The sequence below is a fragment of the Lithobates pipiens genome, unplaced genomic scaffold (genome assembly GCF_037356315.1).
Source record: "Lithobates pipiens isolate NorthernLeopardFrog02 unplaced genomic scaffold, aLitPip1_a1.2 Scaffold_1, whole genome shotgun sequence".
NCBI classification, from domain to species: domain Eukaryota; kingdom Metazoa; phylum Chordata; class Amphibia; order Anura; family Ranidae; genus Lithobates; species Lithobates pipiens.
The window spans coordinates 101192840-101210297 of NW_027507685.1; the positions used below are offsets into that span (position 1 = coordinate 101192840).

Sequence of the window (17458 nt, forward strand, 5' to 3'; positions counted from 1 at the left end):
TGGATGGTTCTCATGCATCTATGCTTCAAGCATATCGAAAACCAAGAAACAAAAAATTTTATATATTGCAGCATACCAGTCTTTAGATATGGTGGATACATTATGCTTTTCAGCCTTCTTTCCATTATTTTAACCTTGTAATTCTCCTAATATCACAAGTTCTTTCCCTGGATGTCTATGCTAACTTATCCCCCTCTATCTATGGAGGGAGTCATGGTTGTCACCCAGGCTAGATTTCCATTACATATCATGGAGGAGGGAAGATTATTAGTTTACAGTAGAAAGATAACATTGTTTGTGCTCTCAAAGAATATGAGAAAGACACTGTATTTATGGCAGGATTAACAGGCATGTTCTGTGCTTGCTGAACGTTTTTTTAGCATGATAAAAAATGTAACTGAATGTGGCCACCACATCTAAGGACTGGTTGGCTTCCAAATGTAATTTTTGTGTGCCTGGGTTCTCTTTGAAGCTGATTCACAAACGAATACATTGTTTAAAAAAACTGACCTGTAAGTGTAGCCTTGGTGGTAGCTTGACTACTCCTGGGCACAGTTATTTCTTCATGATCACCTCCTGAGAGTGGGGCAAACTTAATTCTGTAGAAGTCAACTTTGGACTGGGTGTTCTTCCATTCGAGAGTGATGGTGCTATCGGTCTGGGCAACCTTCTTCAGGTTCTTTGGAGCATCCAAATCTTTAAAATAACCATTACCATAATTAATACATAATTCATATTACCTTTTGTAAGGCTTTTTCACAGACCTATATTAAAGGGTCGCAATAATCCATAAAAAGGAGGATGTGAGGAGCCAGACTGCAGTTTTTTATTCTGGTTCTACTGCAAAGTGGGGGCCTCCACTAAGACAATATATGGCCTCTAATGAGAGACCCAAAGGCAATAGGCAAAAAGAGTGCCAGTTGGTCATATGAAGAGTGCAAAAGAAAGATGTGAGGAGTTGGATTGAAAATATTTTATCTGTTAACCAAGGAGCAGTTGTTGAGCTTGATGAGTAAACCTCGTCAGTTCTACCACAAAGTTAGGTCCTTCAGAAAGATGATCAGTGGCCTCTACTGAGGTGATATGGTAGTGGGGGGGGGATTTGTGTTAGTACAAATGATTGTGGGGAGTTTGTGGTAGGGGGGATATTTGTGCTAAGAGAGGGATTTGGAGTAAGGGAAAGAGAATATGTACTGGGGGGGGGGGGGGGGGGGCGCAGTATGGCATGTTTGCCCTGGGCCCGGCCATAAGGGTGTAGGAAAGAAAATTGCTTGATTCCCCCATCGACACAGTCAGTCAAAACATATTTTCTTTTACCGGCGTGGGGGGTGGGGGTGTGGATAGAGGCCATCTCTGCCAGGAGAACACAGTGGTTATTGCTAGTGGCTATAGCCACTGGAAATAATCGCAAGTACAATCCAACATGCTGGTTGTACCCAAGTCATACAACAATCAAATTGGGTACGCTCAGACTGCCACGATTCTGTCAAAACTTGGCCAGTTCAACAGGGACCATGGCCAGCTTAGGAGGCAATTTCCTCATATAGCCTGCTGAACAGGTCGAGTTTCAGACCATCCATGGCCAGCTTAGGAGACAATTTCCTCATATAGCCACTGAATTGGCGAAGATTCTGACCATACATGGCGGGCTTAAGAGGCATTTTCCTCAGGTAGCCAGCATTCTCTGTTTTTCTTAGTTTTTCTTATCTACAAGACTAACTATTATCTTGTCAGGTACGTCTTGATCTTGTAAATGGCCATTAAGAGTAAAGTCCTGAGACTAGATGCCATTCTGATGCAAATAGTACTAACTGTGTAACCTTTCCAATGTATAAACAGAAGGAGTTCATATTGAGATGGCCATTTGTCAAATTTCATGGCTGTTTGCCATGACATTCATGTGTATAGATAGAGTACTCAGTGCGGAGTAAATATAATCAGTTTAGCTTCTTGCTTTAGCCCTTAGCGTTTCCGTTAACCGACTTCTATTATGTAGGAAGCCTGGTGACCTTTTAGTGTCAATCCCTACTGTTTTACGAGTATGTTTGCTATGTACTGTATGTTTTTGTAGTACTTGTGTGATGTGGTTGTAAAAGCAGATGTAAAGAAAAAAAAAAAATTATTTTGGAAACTTTTATCAAATGTTCTTCTATATAAAGTATATATATGTACAGAAGTAATCACTGCACTCCAAACATCTTGCTCAATCCCTTGTAACAATTTATTACCAGGTCCGTGGGAGGGTATGTACACACCAATGTTCTGGGTAATAAATTGTTACAAGAGATTGAGCAAGATATTTGTAGTGTGGTGTGACTTCTATATGATTAGAAACAGAAGACATGACTTGGGCATCTCACCTATACACTATATTACCAAAAGTATTGGGACACCTTTACACCTACATGAACTTTAATGGCATCCCGGTCTTATTCCATAGGGTTCAATATTGAGCTGGCCCACCCTTTGCAGCTATAACAGCTTCAACTCTTCTGGGAAGGCTGTTCACCAAGGTTTAGGAGTGTGTCTATGGGAATATTTGACCATTCGTCCAAAAGCACATTTGTGTGGTCAGGCACTGATATTGGAAAAAAGTCCTGTCTCGCAGTCTCCACTCTAATTCATCCCAAAGGTGTTCTATCGGGTTGAGGTCAGGACTGTGCAAGCCAGTCAAGTTCCTCCACCCCAAACTCTCTCATCCATATCTTTATGGAGCTTGCTTTGTGCACTGGTCTGCAGTCATGTTAGAACAGGAAGGGGCCATTCCCAAACTGTTCCCACAAAGTTGGGACCATGCAATTGTCCAAAATGTCTTGGTATGCTGACGCCTTAAGAGTTCCTGGAACTAATGGGCCAAGCCCACCCCCTGAAAAACAACCCCACATCATAATCCCAGTGTCCTGACCTCAACCCGATAGAATGCGTTTGAGATGAATTAGAGTGGAGACGTGCGTCAGGCCTTCTTGTCCAGCTTCCGGAAGAATGATCAAACATTCCCATAGACACACTGCTAAACCTTGTGGACAACCTTCCCAGAAGAGTTGAAGCTGTTATAGCTGCAAAGGGTGGGTAACTCTTCCTCTATAGTAATTTTAATTGCAGGTCACTAATGACACAATATTGCTCTACTCAAACATTCTGAAGTCTTCTGTTGATGTCCAACAGCCTATACCCCTCCTGTGCTGCCATTGAGTTCTTGACGAAGAAGAGGCGCATGTTGTCCTCTGCAGAAGGCTACAGGATGCTTATGGAGATGGCACCATTAGAAAGGTAGATACCTTCTCAATGGGAGACACCATTGTAGGTAAATAAAGGATTCCAAGCAGATACAATGTGCCATTTGAGTACCATTACGAAGGATGGACGTAGGTTGTCCGACATAAACGGAAGGCTACAGAATGTTCACAAAGATGATGCAAGTGAAAAGTTTATTACTTTCTCAATGGGAAACACCATTGCTGGTAAATAATGGATTCCAAGCCTAAGCAATGCGCCGTAATTGAGTTCTTGAGGAAGGAGGGGTACAGTCTGTCCGACAGCCACAGAAAGCTACAGAATGTTTAGGGAGATTACAACATCGACAAGGCACTAATGAAAAGACATTGCTCTTCGCAATGGTGTCATCTTCATAAACATTCTGTAGCATTCTGTGGATGTAATGCCGCGTACACACGATCAAACAATCCGGTGGAAAAGTCTGTGTGTATGCCAGTCCGCCGTACTTTTGAAATGAACTGACTTTTCCCGCCCGGAGAAAAGTCCGCTCAATTTGAGCGCGTCTCCAGGTAGCCGGGGCCAGCGACGCCTCCTTCGCCACCTGGTATGGACTTAAAGGGGAATCCCTACACTGAAAAATTGGCATGGGGGTCCCCCCCTAGGTCCACATCAGACCCTTGTCTGAGCATGCTACCCGGCCGGCCAGGAAAGGGGGTGGGGATGAGCGAGCGTCCCCCCTCCTGAGCCGTACCAGGCTGCGTGCCCTCAACATGAGGGGTGCCTTGGGGAAGGGGGGGCCGCGCGGCCCCCTCACCCCAAAGCACCTTGTCCCCATGTTGATGAGGACAAGGACCTCTTCCCGACAACCCTGGCCGTTGGTTGTCAGGGTCTGCGGGCGGGGGGCTTATCGGAATCCGGGAGCCCCCTTTAATAAGGGGGCCCCCGGATACCGCCCCCCCACCCTATGTGAATGAGTATGGGGTACAATGTACCCCTACCCATTCACCTGTGGAAAAAAGTAAAAATAAAACACAACACACAAGGGTTAAAATAGTTTATTGCACAGCTCCGGGGGTCTTCTGTCCGTCTTCGGGGGTCTTCTCGCCGGACTCCTCCGCTATCTTCTGCTAGCTCTTTTAGCGGAGGAGCCCGGCTTTCTTCTTTGCCGCCGCCGCCCTCTTCTTCCGACTTCGGGGGTCTTGTCCCCCTCTTTCGGGGTCTGTCCCCCTCTTCGGTTCTTCTTGCCGGGCCACCGCGCCTTCTTCTAGCTCTTTTACAGACTTTTGTCGCCGCTGTCGCCGTCTTCTGTTCTTCTCTTCTTCTCTTCAGATGTTGCCTCGTCACATCCTCCGCTCACAATGGCAGGGACACGGGGTGCGGCGACTTATATAGGGACATCGCCGGATAATGTCCCCGCCTATTATGATGTCACAGTCCAAGAGGATGCTGGGACTGTGACATCGTGCTCGGACAAGGGTCTGATGTGGACCTAGGGGGGGACCCCATGTCGATTTTTCAGCGTAGGGATTCCCCTTTAAGTCCATACCAGGTGACGGGGCCAGCAACGCCTCCTTCGCTGGCCCTGGCTACCTGGAGACGCGCTCAAAATGAGCGGACTTTCCTCCGCGTGTGTGGGCGAGTCCGTTCATTTCAAAAGTACGGCGGATAGTCCGGCGGACTTAGTACGCCGTATTAGTCCGCTGAAAAAGTGCCGTGTGTGGGTAAGTAGCTCGTTCGGAAAGTCCGGCGGACAGTCCGGCGGGAAGTCCGTCAGACTAAGTCCACCGGATAGTTGGCTACGTGTGTACGCGGCATTAGACAGACTCCTTCCTCAAGAACTCAATGATGGCACATTGCTTCTGCTTGGAATCCATTATTTGCCTCCAATGAGAAAGAAGAAGTGTTTCTATATAGAGTTACCCAACCAACATGTGAAATTTGAACAATCTATGTAAAGTGTACAGGACACCGGGAATGTGTCCTGGATGGCAGGTATATTTCCCAGGTATTTGAGCCATGGTCCCTTTAAGGGGAGCAGTTTTGGAGACATTGCTTGGTTCTCAGGGGTTCTCACCTATGTAGGGCGAGGTGTTTTGGGGGAATTTTGGCAAAAGTGAGGACTGATTTCCAGTACCCTCTGGATTGATAAGTCTGTATTAGTAGACCCAGACCTTTGCAGGTTCAAAGAGTTTTGGGTGGGAAGAACCTCCAAATCCTGACAATCAGGACTCTGGCCCCAAAGGGGTTAGGACCCCAGGCAAGAGAGGCTTGAAAGGCAATAGGGTCACCTGTGTCAGTGAGGCAATGTGGAGGAGTTCACGAGCTATGAGCAAGGCTCTGGAAACCAAGACACTTGTTGTTGAACCCCTGCAGCCTGTACGTCACCCTAAAACCCCTGGGAACCCTACCCCAGGGTGAAACCAAGATATTGGTGGTGAGCCAGTCATGTGGTTCCTTTTTGCTATATCTTTTGAACAGCAGTTTGGGGTATGCACCCTGACCATGTGCTGCTGGCCCAAAACTAGCCTGCCCAGAGCCCTGCAGGGCACTGTGGCGGGCTAGAAAGGAGACAACTCGATTAGGGGGGTGTGTTTTGGGTGACGTTATGTTTTACCACACAGGGGGGTGACACCATGTATTACCAGATCAGTTGACACCAACTCTAGTGATGCCACTGTCTGTGAACTGTTTATTTGACTTTTTTATTGAAGGAAGCTGTTTTTGTTGACATGTTTGGAGGCACTAATAAAAAACTGTTTGCTTTTAAAAATGGTTGCAGGTGATTTTGGGCCTCAAAGGTAATAAAACAGTTATGCCCACTCTTGCGTTGGTACAGCCCTCAATAATTATACAGTATATATATATGTATATATATATATATATATATATATATATATATATATATATATATATATATGTATATATATATATATATATATTGTATATATATATATATATATATATATATATATATATATATATATATATATATATATATATATATATATATATATGTATATATATATATATATATATATATATATATATATATATATATATATATATATATATATATATATATATATTACACAATGTTTACAGAAGTTTTCTCATCACAAGTATAAACTGGACTTTTTGGAGATTTTTAAAAAAAATTAAATTAATTTAATATATATATATTTTTAACTATTTAATAAATGTAATATAAATTATAAAAAAATATATACATTTAATAAAAATAATGAATACATGACGTATTCATTTAATATAAATTATTTTTTTAAAAATAGCAATTTAATAAGTATAATTAATAAATAATTTAATACATTTAATATCAATTAAATTAAAAATGAATAATTTAATTAAAAACCATATTAGGAAAAAAAAACCACAAGCTTTCAATAAAATCTAAAATAAAATGTTTTTCGGGTACCTGTTGTAAATGTCTCTGAGACAGGGGAGCTTGTCATTTCTCCACGTCGTGATATCAATATAACTTCATACTCGGTGTCGGGTCGTAGATCATTCATGGCAAACTGAGTTTCATCTTCAGAAAGTTCTATGGTGGTTCTGGGCTCATTTTCTGTTCCGTAGGTAAGAGAAACTCCATCGATTTCCGCCTGGGGTTTCATCCATGTTATCAGTGCTGAAGTGTCAGTAACATCCTTCACATCTACTTCACTGGGGGCGTCCAATCCTGGAACACAATGAGGTATTTTTATGGATCGCTTAATGGCATTCATGTCATTAAGAACCGTTAAGAACCATTGTACAAGTAACTGAGAAATTAGGTTGATACACTTTGCATTGTTCTTCATTCTCCATTTCATATTTATATGGAAATTTGGTCAATTGAAGGATTTCAAGGTCTCAAAACTAAGGAGAACAATTTAGCCACAAATTTAAGATTGCAGCTGAATTTCACCATTTTCAAAAAAATGTATTGGAGTCAACAAAGAAAGAAAAATTATTATTATTATTTTTACATTTTTTTTTTTTCAAGTTCAATTGGCTTAAAGTTTATCTAAAGGCAAAACTTTTATTTATTTATTTATTTATTTATTTTTGGATGAGTGATGAGGGATTATAACCCCCACCAGGCTCTTATTGCTGTCTGTAGGTAGATTCACCCTCTTTATTTATCCTGCTGACCAGAGCAGGAATAGAAGGGGGAATCTTCCAAAGGGGACACCGGGATTCCTTCACTTTGGAAGGATTTCCTCCCATTTCCTTGTATCGACTACGGCACAGGAAGTGAAGAATAATCCAGTGAGACAAAGATGGCATGGGGTTATAATTGTCCCTTGTTCTATTAACATGCCAAAAAATGTCTTTAGGTCTACTATAAAATTGCCATTGAGGGTTAGAGGAGCTCAACTACTCTTGGCCTAATTTAGAGGCAAAATAATGGGGTAATTTTTTTAAGATCAAGAGCAAGTCCAGGATAAAGTTAGCTTATGAAACCCTGGAGAGCAATTTCACCTCTTGCCACCCATGTGACACGCAATGCATATGTGCGGAAACAAAGAGGTTGGGGCTTTAATGCAACCTCACTGGGTGGCCAAGGTTCCTGAGCTAAGGGTGTCTTAACTGCCCACTCCCAACACAGTGACCAAGTTGCCAAAGACAGCTCCTGGTCTCTCGCAATGATCCCCCTGGCTCCCAGTTATTTTCACCTAAGAAATGGAGCAGAATAAATTTTGGCCTAAATTTATGAAGAAATATTAAATATTTGCTAAATTTTACAACATGAAGCGAAGATTTTTTTCCCAAATGTTCTATCTTTATTCAATTATTTAGCAAAAAATGTCAACCCCTGTTGACAATATATATATATATATATATATATATATATATATATATATATATATATATATATATATATATATATATATATATATATATATATATATATATATATTAAAACCTGTATAATAATATAATAATATATTATTATTATTATTATTATTATATTATATTTTATTATTATTCTTGCTGTTATTGTTATTATTACTTTATCATATATTATTATATATTGTATTATCTATTTTTCGATATTTAATGTATTCTTTTAGCATGCCTTGTATAGTTTAAAAAAATAATGCACTGTAAAGTTTGGGAAGTCTACGGATGCTGTTTATTGGCCCAGGACCCAGACTACAGATTACATCATGCGGTTAAACAATGGCCAGTCTAGTGCTTGCTCTGCAGAATGAGTTGAACATTTGCATGTCTCGCACCCACATCCCCATCTCACAAGATGCTTCTTTCAGAAGCCGGGGTGGGGGAAAAAGCCACATATCTTTCCGATGGCCTTGCTTGCGTCTTCCTAAATGTCAAAAATGAAAGCAAAACCCTACCTTCCAACAAAAGGAGCTTCAGTGCAAAATTTCATTCTTTCAGGTTCCGTAGACATAAACAATCATCAAAAATTAACTACTTGCCATCCAACATACTTATTAAAATGTTCTGACAGCAAACGGTTATACCAGGATTACGGCTGGTACAGCCTTTTACAGTGCTATGGGAGATCAAGGAATGAATGTTCCTCCATCTCCTCTGTGGGTAGACTGCTTACCATGGTCCCGGGCTCCCTAGAGGAATGAGGAACTGGAGAGCCAAGGAGCCACCATGACTGTGGGGGGGGGGGGGGGGTTCACAAGGAACTGGAGAGACAAGGAGCCACCATGGCTGTGGGGGGGTTCACGAGGAACTGGAGAGCCAAGGAGCCACCATGGCTGTGGGGGGATTCATAGGCTATGAACCCCCCCACAGCTATGGTGGCTCCTTGGTTCTCCAGTTTCTCATTCCTCTAGGGAGCCTGGGACCATGGTAAACGGTCTACCCACAGAGGAGATGGAGGAACATTCATTCCTTGATCGCCTTTGTGACAAATTAACCCAGAAGCGATGATTTCACCATTTCTGGCTCCAGCACTCTCATTCCCTGCCTGTTACAGCCATAGAAGCAGCTAACCAAGCATGGTTATCTGCTTTTGAGAGCAGGGGAGACATCAGGGGTCTACTAGATCCCTGATGTCTCCGTAACAATTACCTGTTACCTGCCCATAGCTATGACAAGGGGGCTTGTTTGCCCACTTGTGATAGCAATAAAGTTAAAAGGAAAAAAAGTGTAAAAATAAATATTTAAATAAAATAAATAAAAAAATGTAAAAGCACCCCTGCGTAAACAAGCAAATGCAAACACGTAGGTCCGGTACGCATATGTGTACACACATAAGGTATTTTATATGTTTTTTTTTGCAAACAAATAATAATAATAATAATATAAAAATTAAAAAATTGCCCCAGAAAGCTGTTGGTTACTCTGAACAAAAGGCTAATAATAGTAATAATATTTCAAAATTGAGAGCAGATGATTAAGAACAAAGGCTGATACTACTTCTACTATTATTATTACTACTGAAAAAAAAAAGGAATAATAATAATATAATAAATAAATTGCCCAGGACAGCAAGTGCTTAATAATCTGAGCAAAGCCTATAGATATAGGGGCCAAACTGCACTAACAAACCTATAACAAAATATTTCATTTTTATAAAAAATATATCAAAACCCTTTCATGGCCCTCCACCAATAAAAAAGAGACAGATTTGTTAAAAAGCCACCAAAGGGCCCAAATCAGCTAAAATTGATGTTTGCAGAACGAGGATCATAAAATAAATATGTGATTGTTGGGTTGTGCGGAACCGCACATACGCTTGTAACAAATAGGTCTAGTACGCATATGTATACACACATAAGGTATTTAATAGGGTCATTATTAAAAAAAAAAAAAGAATAATAATAATAATAATAAAAATAATATACAATTTTTTAAAATGCCCCGGAAAGCAGATGGATATTCTGAACAAAAGGCTAATAATAGTAATAATATTTAAAAATTCCCCCGGAGAGCAGATGATTAATCTGAACAAAGGCTGATACTACTAAGACTATTATTACTACAAAAAAATAAAAAATAAAAAGCAATAATAATAATATAATAAAAAAAATATATATATAAAAATAAATAAATAAATTGCCCAGGGCAGCAAGTGCTTAATAATCTGAACAAAGCCTGTAGAAACAGGGCCCACGCTGCACTCCCAAACTATACAACAAAATATTTTATTTTTATAAAAAAATATATCAAAACCCTTTCATGGCCCTCCACCAATAAAAAAGAGACAAGTCTGTTAAAAAGCCAACAAAGAGGCACAATCAGCTAAAATTGATGTTTGCAGAATGAGGATAATAAATTAAATATGTAATTGTTGGGTTGTACGGAACCGTGCATACGCTTGTGACAAATATCATTAGCAAATCAATAGCGTGCTTGTATATTTTTTAAAAGATAGATTTAGTGCCTCCCTGCCACAAGCAACATTTAATGTTAAACTTTTATAGCAAACTCCTGTTTTCACAGATTTATGGATGAATCCTTCAGGAATTCCTTGAACTGGGTATTAGAAACTGAGGCGAGCCGTTTTCGAAACACAATGCCGTAAAAATGATGGATTTTCCAGGCACCATTTATGTGGTTTCCCCCCCCACCTCTGCTCTCACTAAGGGACCCGGACGTTTTATTGATTTATAACCTTCATTTTCATTCACAAGTCTCTGGAACTATGGGGGAGCAGACATGTTCCTGTTTAGTCTGATTAAATAGAAGGAGACTTAGCCGGTGGAGAGAAATAGGTCATGGCTGTTATTTTTACATTGTGTGACGAAGCAGCTGGCTTGACTTAAAGATTTGCCACCCTTTTCTATTGGCACTTGGAGCCATGTGTTTTCATTTCCATTCGGGGCTACGGGGTCTAACACTGCACTCTTTGTCGCCAAGACCAATGGTCAGACATGGAGTGGGAAGCAAGATTCGAAGAGTGTTGCTTGAGCATTTTCAGTTCATTCTTCTCTGCTTATGACTTAAAGTAGTTGTGAACCTCTGAAATGAAAAAAATAACAGAACATACCTTTCCATATTGCGTACTTGCCTCAATCGAAAGCACTGTCTGCTCTCATTCCCCTACAATCTGCATGAGTCACTTTCAACAGTCTAAGCTAGCCATTCTCCACTAGGGTACGTCAAGGAGTGGCTAGGGATTCCTTGAGCTGTGGCTAACTGACGTCCCGTCTGGGTACACAGATACACTTTATGGAGACATTGGGGGTCTGTTAGGTGCAGGAGACATCAGTGGTCTACTGGATGCATCGGGGGGCTGTTAGCTGCTGAAGACATCAGTGGTCTACTGGAAACATTGTGGGTCTATTAGCTGCTGGAGACATTATTGGTCTACTGGAAACATTGGGGGTCTATTAGCTGCTAGAGACATCCGTGGTCTTCTGGAAACATTGGGGGTCTATTCGCTGCTGGAGACATCGGTGGTCTACTGGAAACATCAGGGGTCTTATAGCTGCTGGAGACATCAGTGGTCTACTGGAAACATCAGGGGTCTTATAGCTGCTGGAGACATCAGTGATCTACTGGAAACATTAGGGGTCTATAACTGCTGGAGAAATCAGTGGTCTACTGGAAACATTGGGGGTCTATTAGCTGCTGGAGACTTCAGTGGTCTACTGGATACATTGGGGGTCTGCTTCTTTGGCTATAACAGTCAGGGAATGGCAGCTCTGAACCTGGAAGTCCCCAAATCCTTGTCACCTCTAGGTCCTTGCAAAGAGGAGGTTAGGGAATTGGTGTTCTTCTATCTACCCCCTACCTTCTGGAGCTCATCTGTATCTAACTTTTGAGGCAGTTTTCCATGGCCCCTGGTTTCGAGGAACAGGGGAACCCAGGAACCAACACAATTAAACAATGGCCAGTCTACTGCTTGTTCTGCAGAATGACTTGCATGAAATGCATATACTGTGCAGTAGATGTATCCAGTGCCCGATGCCATGTATGTTTTTGAACGGTTCCTTTATATGGTGCAGATCAAGCAGAGGCACCATCAGATTTTGGCACAACTACAGATCTTTTACCAATGTTGGTGCCACGCAACCCAAATCATGGTTGGGTTAAGTCAGTTAAATCCTTCCCACCATACATCATATATGTGCAACCACCAACCCAAAGCTCAATTTTTATGTATTCATGGAACTGGAAGATTACAGAAATGCTACAGAAAAGAGGGATCACCCCTCCGGTCTCCACTTGATTGGGTTCCTCAACATCTCTTTTTTTAGTTTCTGTTCTGTTTTTTTTTTTAAGATATTAATAAAGCCATCACATATATTCATCACAAAGTGTTCCTTAAAAAAAAAAAAAAAAAATACATAAGAATTTACTTGTTGTGGTGAACTTGGTCAAAGGTGGTCCTTGAGTGTTATTTTTAACTACATGGATTGATACTTCATAGGTCTCTCCGGGGGCAAGTCCGTGTTGTGTATAGGAGGTGACCGGTCTTTCCAGGCTCGTGCTTATCTCTCCGTTCAGCTTTTTCTGGAATAAAGCAATATTTCAAAAAATAAATACAAAGATAAATAAATAAATAGATTAATTAACGAATTAAATAAACAAAAATTTTAATATGATGATTTTTTATTATTATTATTAATAATAATCATAAAAATAATAATACTTCTAATAATAGTAATATTATTATGATGATTATTATTATTATTATACTTAATATTATAATAATAATAATAGTAGAGTACAGGCGGCTGATACCAAGTCAATTGCAGGTGCTTCCATTTCTTAAATTTAATGGTGTAGGGCAGTGGTTCCCAAACTATGGCCCGGGGCTTACTTTTATCCAGCCCTTGGGGCACTATTTCATCCCATGATACCAACAATGGGGCATAATTCCCCCTCACTGACTCCAATGAAGAGGGCACAATTCCTCCCACTGACAACCAACAATGGGGCACAATTCCTCCCAATGACAACAACAATGGGGCCCAACGACACCAATGATGGGGCACAATTCCTCCCAATGACACCTTTCTCTTGCAGCATCCTATGGAGCTGCCCTTACATGTAGGGACTAGAGTTGTGTCTACGTACACTGTGTACATCAAGAAAAACACACAGCCCTCATGGCCTAGGTTGGCAAGGCACTCCCCTCCTTCTCCTCCGCCCTTCTCCCACCTAACAGATTGGCTCCATATTGCACTATCAACTCTTTCCTGTGTAGACCAGAAGTCCAGGGAATCAGCATTGAGCGTGCAGGAGCGAGCAGCATGAGGAAGTGCTGGGGAAAGAATTTAAATACTGGGAGAGGGTTTATTTTTTTTTTTATGTTCGGTCTATACTCACAGTGTTCTGGAATATAAGTTTCCATGTGTCAAATGAGATATCCAATGGCTCCCATTCCACATCTACAAAGGTCTCCTTCACGGTTTTAAACCTCAGATCATCTGTGGTGGGCAAATCTGTTAAAAATAAATAAACAAAACAAAGAAAATTAGAGATATTGTTCATTCGTGGACAGCATATATTTTTCAGACTTCGCAGATTAACTAAATGAATACACAGGATGACCAAAAAAAACCCCCACAAAAACGTATGAACTACATCTTCAGAGGGCATAGACATATAAAGTAGGCACCTAGAGTTGGCCTCGCAAAAACTAATGGGACTGACCCTCCAACTCTGCACTACTGGTCCATTACTATGATAAATGGACTCACTGGCCAATAGTGAACCAAGGAATGGGAGAGAGAAAAGCATTGCATTATGTCAAACCACTTCATAATGACTTCAGGTGCAACCAAAACAATTTTGTAACAGTCTTAACAAAGCCCTAAAATTGTATAAGTTTCACTATTTCAGTTATTCTCATGCTAACGTTCTTGCTTCATCTTTCCTTGGAATTGTTCAGTTATAATCTGTTTGTTTGGACCTGGATCACCTGCTGGTGGCACAGTGATTGCCAGAGCAGAAGGTTGTAGTTGTGGTAACCCCCAACAGCCAGCAGATCCCAGTAAACCAGTGGTTTGTCCTGTTAGTTTCTCTCTCTGTCTCCCCATCTTTCTTTTTTTGGTGGCCCCAAGCATGGATTGGCGGTTGCTTCACAGAAATGAATTAAGCAGAAGGTCAATGGACTTCAGGTGCAACCAAAACAATTTTGTAGCGGTCTTAACAAAGCCCTAAAATGGTATCATTGACAGTTATTCTCATGCTAAAGATCTTGCTTCATCTTTCCTTGGAACTGTTCAGTTATAATCTGTTTGGACCTGGATCACCTGCTGGTGGCACTGTGATTTCCAGAGCAGAAGGTTGTAGTTGTGTGGTGTCCCCCAACAGCCAGCAGATCCCAGTAAACCAGCTGTTTCTCCTGTTAGTTTCCCTCTCTGCCTTCTCATCTTTCTTTTTTTGGTGGCCCCAAGCATGGATTGGAGCTTTCTAAAGTTTGGTTATCAGAAGAGCATGAGTGTCAGGAATCAAATAAATAGGAACAAATGCTCATTCCCATGCCGCTAAGACTTGTGCACATGTACCAGCCCACAGGCGAGCTTGAGCTAATATCCAGCATGCCCTGACACATAGGTGCATTTGTGTGTGCCCTTGCACATTGGCACCCACATCTGCACGCATTGGTGCCAAGATGCTTTTTTAAAGGAGATCCTGGTGTGTGCTAATTGCTGGATGTTCTTCAGATTTCCTGTGACCTGTCTATCTGCTTTTGCTCACTGATATTCCATTGCTGACCCAGATCATTCCTAACCTTGCTCTGTGGATTCTGAACACTGACCTTGGCTTGCCTCTGACTATTTTCTGCCTGTTTCCCTGGTACTGACCTCAGCCTGCTCCTGGACTTCACTCTGCCTGGTTCCCTGGTACTGACTCTGACCTGCTACTGGACCTTGTCCTGCTTGCTTCCCTGGTACAGACCTTGGCCTGCTGTTGGACCTTGTTCTGCCTGCTTCCCTGGTATGGACCTTGGCCTGCTATTGGACCTTGTTCTGCCTGCTTGCCTGGTATTGACCTTGGCCTGCTATTGGACCTTGCTCTGTTGCTTTCCTGGTACTGACCTTGATCTGCTATTGTAACTTGTTCTGCCTCCCTGGTACTGACCCTGATCTGCTATTGGACCTTGCTATACTTGCTTCCTTGGTAAAGGCCTTGGCCTGCTATTGGACCTTGCACTGCCTGCCTCCCTGGTACTGACCCTGACCTGCTACTTGATCTTGCTCTGCTTGCTTCCCTAGTAAAGACCTTGGCCTGCTATTGGATTTTGCTCTGGCTTCTTCCCTGGTACTGACCTTGACCTGCTATTGGACCTTGCTCTGCCTGCTTCCCTGATACTGACCTTGGCTTGCTATTGGACCTTGCTCTGCCTGCCTCCTTGGTACTGAGCTTGACTTGCTACTGGACCTTGCTCTGATGGCTTCACTGGTAAAGACCTTGAATTGCTATTGGACCTTGCTTTGCCTGCTTCCCTGATACTGACCTTGGCCTGCTATTTGACCATGCTCTGCCTGCCTTCCTGGTACTGACCTTGGCCTGCTATTGGACCTTGCTCTGCCTGCCTCCCTGTTACTGACCTTGGCCTACTATTGGACCTTGCTCTGCCTGCTTCCTGTCTATGCTGCTGCCTCGCTGCATATGTCCTCAACTCATCTTGACATCATCTCTATCCGGCACCCATGCTTCTTTGAACCTTGTACTTCTGTCACCCCATTTAGGGGTGCTTAGATCAGAGCCATAAGGGAAGCCCTCTCAGCAACTCGGTCTCCAACCAGTGACAATGAGGTTGGGACTAGTGCTTTATGCATACATCTGCAATAGTACTTATGTCCACTGGGGTATCATTTTTGTTATCAAATGGACCAAATTCCATCTGATGACTGAGTTCATAGATATATCCAAAGCTTACTTACGCGTTGCAACTCTTGCACTGATGGGGATGCTCTTCTGGTCCCTCAGGATAGCATAGACACGAACAAAATACTCCACGCCTGGTTCAAGCTGCTTAATGGTGGCTGTGGTTTGGTCTCCAGGCACACTAAAATCGAGCTCTAGCCCTCCAACGCTCGTTGGAGTGTACGTGATCAGATACCGAGAGACTTTGATTTTGTTGGCCCATTCGAGATTTACAGTTTGTGTGGTCACGTTTGTCACAATTAGGTTTTCTGGTGGTGATACTGTTGGATGGGAGCAAAAGTTAACAAGGTTTTAAGATCCTGATTTCATGGCAGCGTTAATTGGCATACAGTTAATTGGCATACAGTACCCATTGACTGTCAACGATTATGAAAGGTTTTAATTGAACGACCACTGCACAATGCTACATATATTAGGGTGAATCCACATACAGTTTGGTATGTGTTGTTTTAATTGTCTATGTAGAAATTATGAATGAACTCATTGGTAAGGGACCATGGCATCAGAAATTACAATGAACATGGTATGTTGTAGTGATTGTCCATTTTTTTGCCTACGTATTATGCCAACTGCCCTTTTGCTTGCCCTCTATTTTGGATGATGGCACCTTTTAAAATTCAACAGAACTCTGATACAAGACTAAACTTTAATATATGCTGCCCACATATGATATTGTAATATTTGGCTGTTGGTTGCCCATATATTGTTATGATTACCCATTTCTTGACCAAGTATTATCTCACGTATTTAAATGAATGCCCATTTGTTGGCCATGTATTGCAACAACAGCCTGTTTGTGGCCCCTGTATTGCCACTATTGCCTGTTTTTTGTCCATATGTGGTCACATTTGTTCATCTATTGCCCACCAATTGTAATAAACAACCGTTTTTTGTTGCCCATGTTTTGTATCAATTGCCTGTTTCTTGCCTATGCATTGTAGCAATTTCCTTTTTGTTGCCCACATGTTGTAATGATTGCCTGTTTTTTGCCCACATGTTGTCCCCATTGCCCATTGGTTGCCTACATATTGTTGCAATTGCCCATGTATTGACCACTATTGACTGTCTGTTGCCTGTGTATTGTAACCATTTCTCTTTGTTGACCACATATTGCAGCAGTTTCCTGTTTGTTGCCTGTCTATTGTCACTATTGCCCATTTTTTGCCCACATGATGTCACAATTGTTCATCTGTTGCTCACCTATTGTAAAAAAACAGATGTTTTTTTGTTACCCTTCTTTCGCAACAATCACCTGTTTTTTGCCTGTGTATTGTAATAATTCCCTTTTTGTTACCCACATATTGTAATAATTGCCTGTTTGTTGCTCACATGTTGTCTCCATTGCCTGCTTACATGTTGTCACAATTGCCCATGTATTGACCACCATTGACTGTCTGTTGCCTATGTA

The 17458-nt window shown here is 41.6% G+C and overlaps 1 protein-coding gene across 4 annotated transcripts in view; it reads right to left on the minus strand.

Moving 5' to 3' along the window:
* The window catches only part of TNC (tenascin C), a 209848-nt gene that overhangs the window by 115555 nt on the left and 76835 nt on the right, over positions 1-17458 (minus strand). For all 4 annotated transcript variants that reach the window (XM_077467926.1, XM_077467899.1, XM_077467830.1 and 1 more), the window contains exons 4-8: positions 16047-16310; positions 13480-13595; positions 12507-12660; positions 6650-6913; positions 511-696 (exon numbers count right to left, since the gene is read on the minus strand). In XM_077467926.1, coding sequence (XP_077324052.1) covers positions 511-696; positions 6650-6913; positions 12507-12660; positions 13480-13595; positions 16047-16310 — 984 coding nt within the window. The remainder of the gene's footprint in view (positions 1-510; positions 697-6649; positions 6914-12506; positions 12661-13479; positions 13596-16046; positions 16311-17458) is intronic.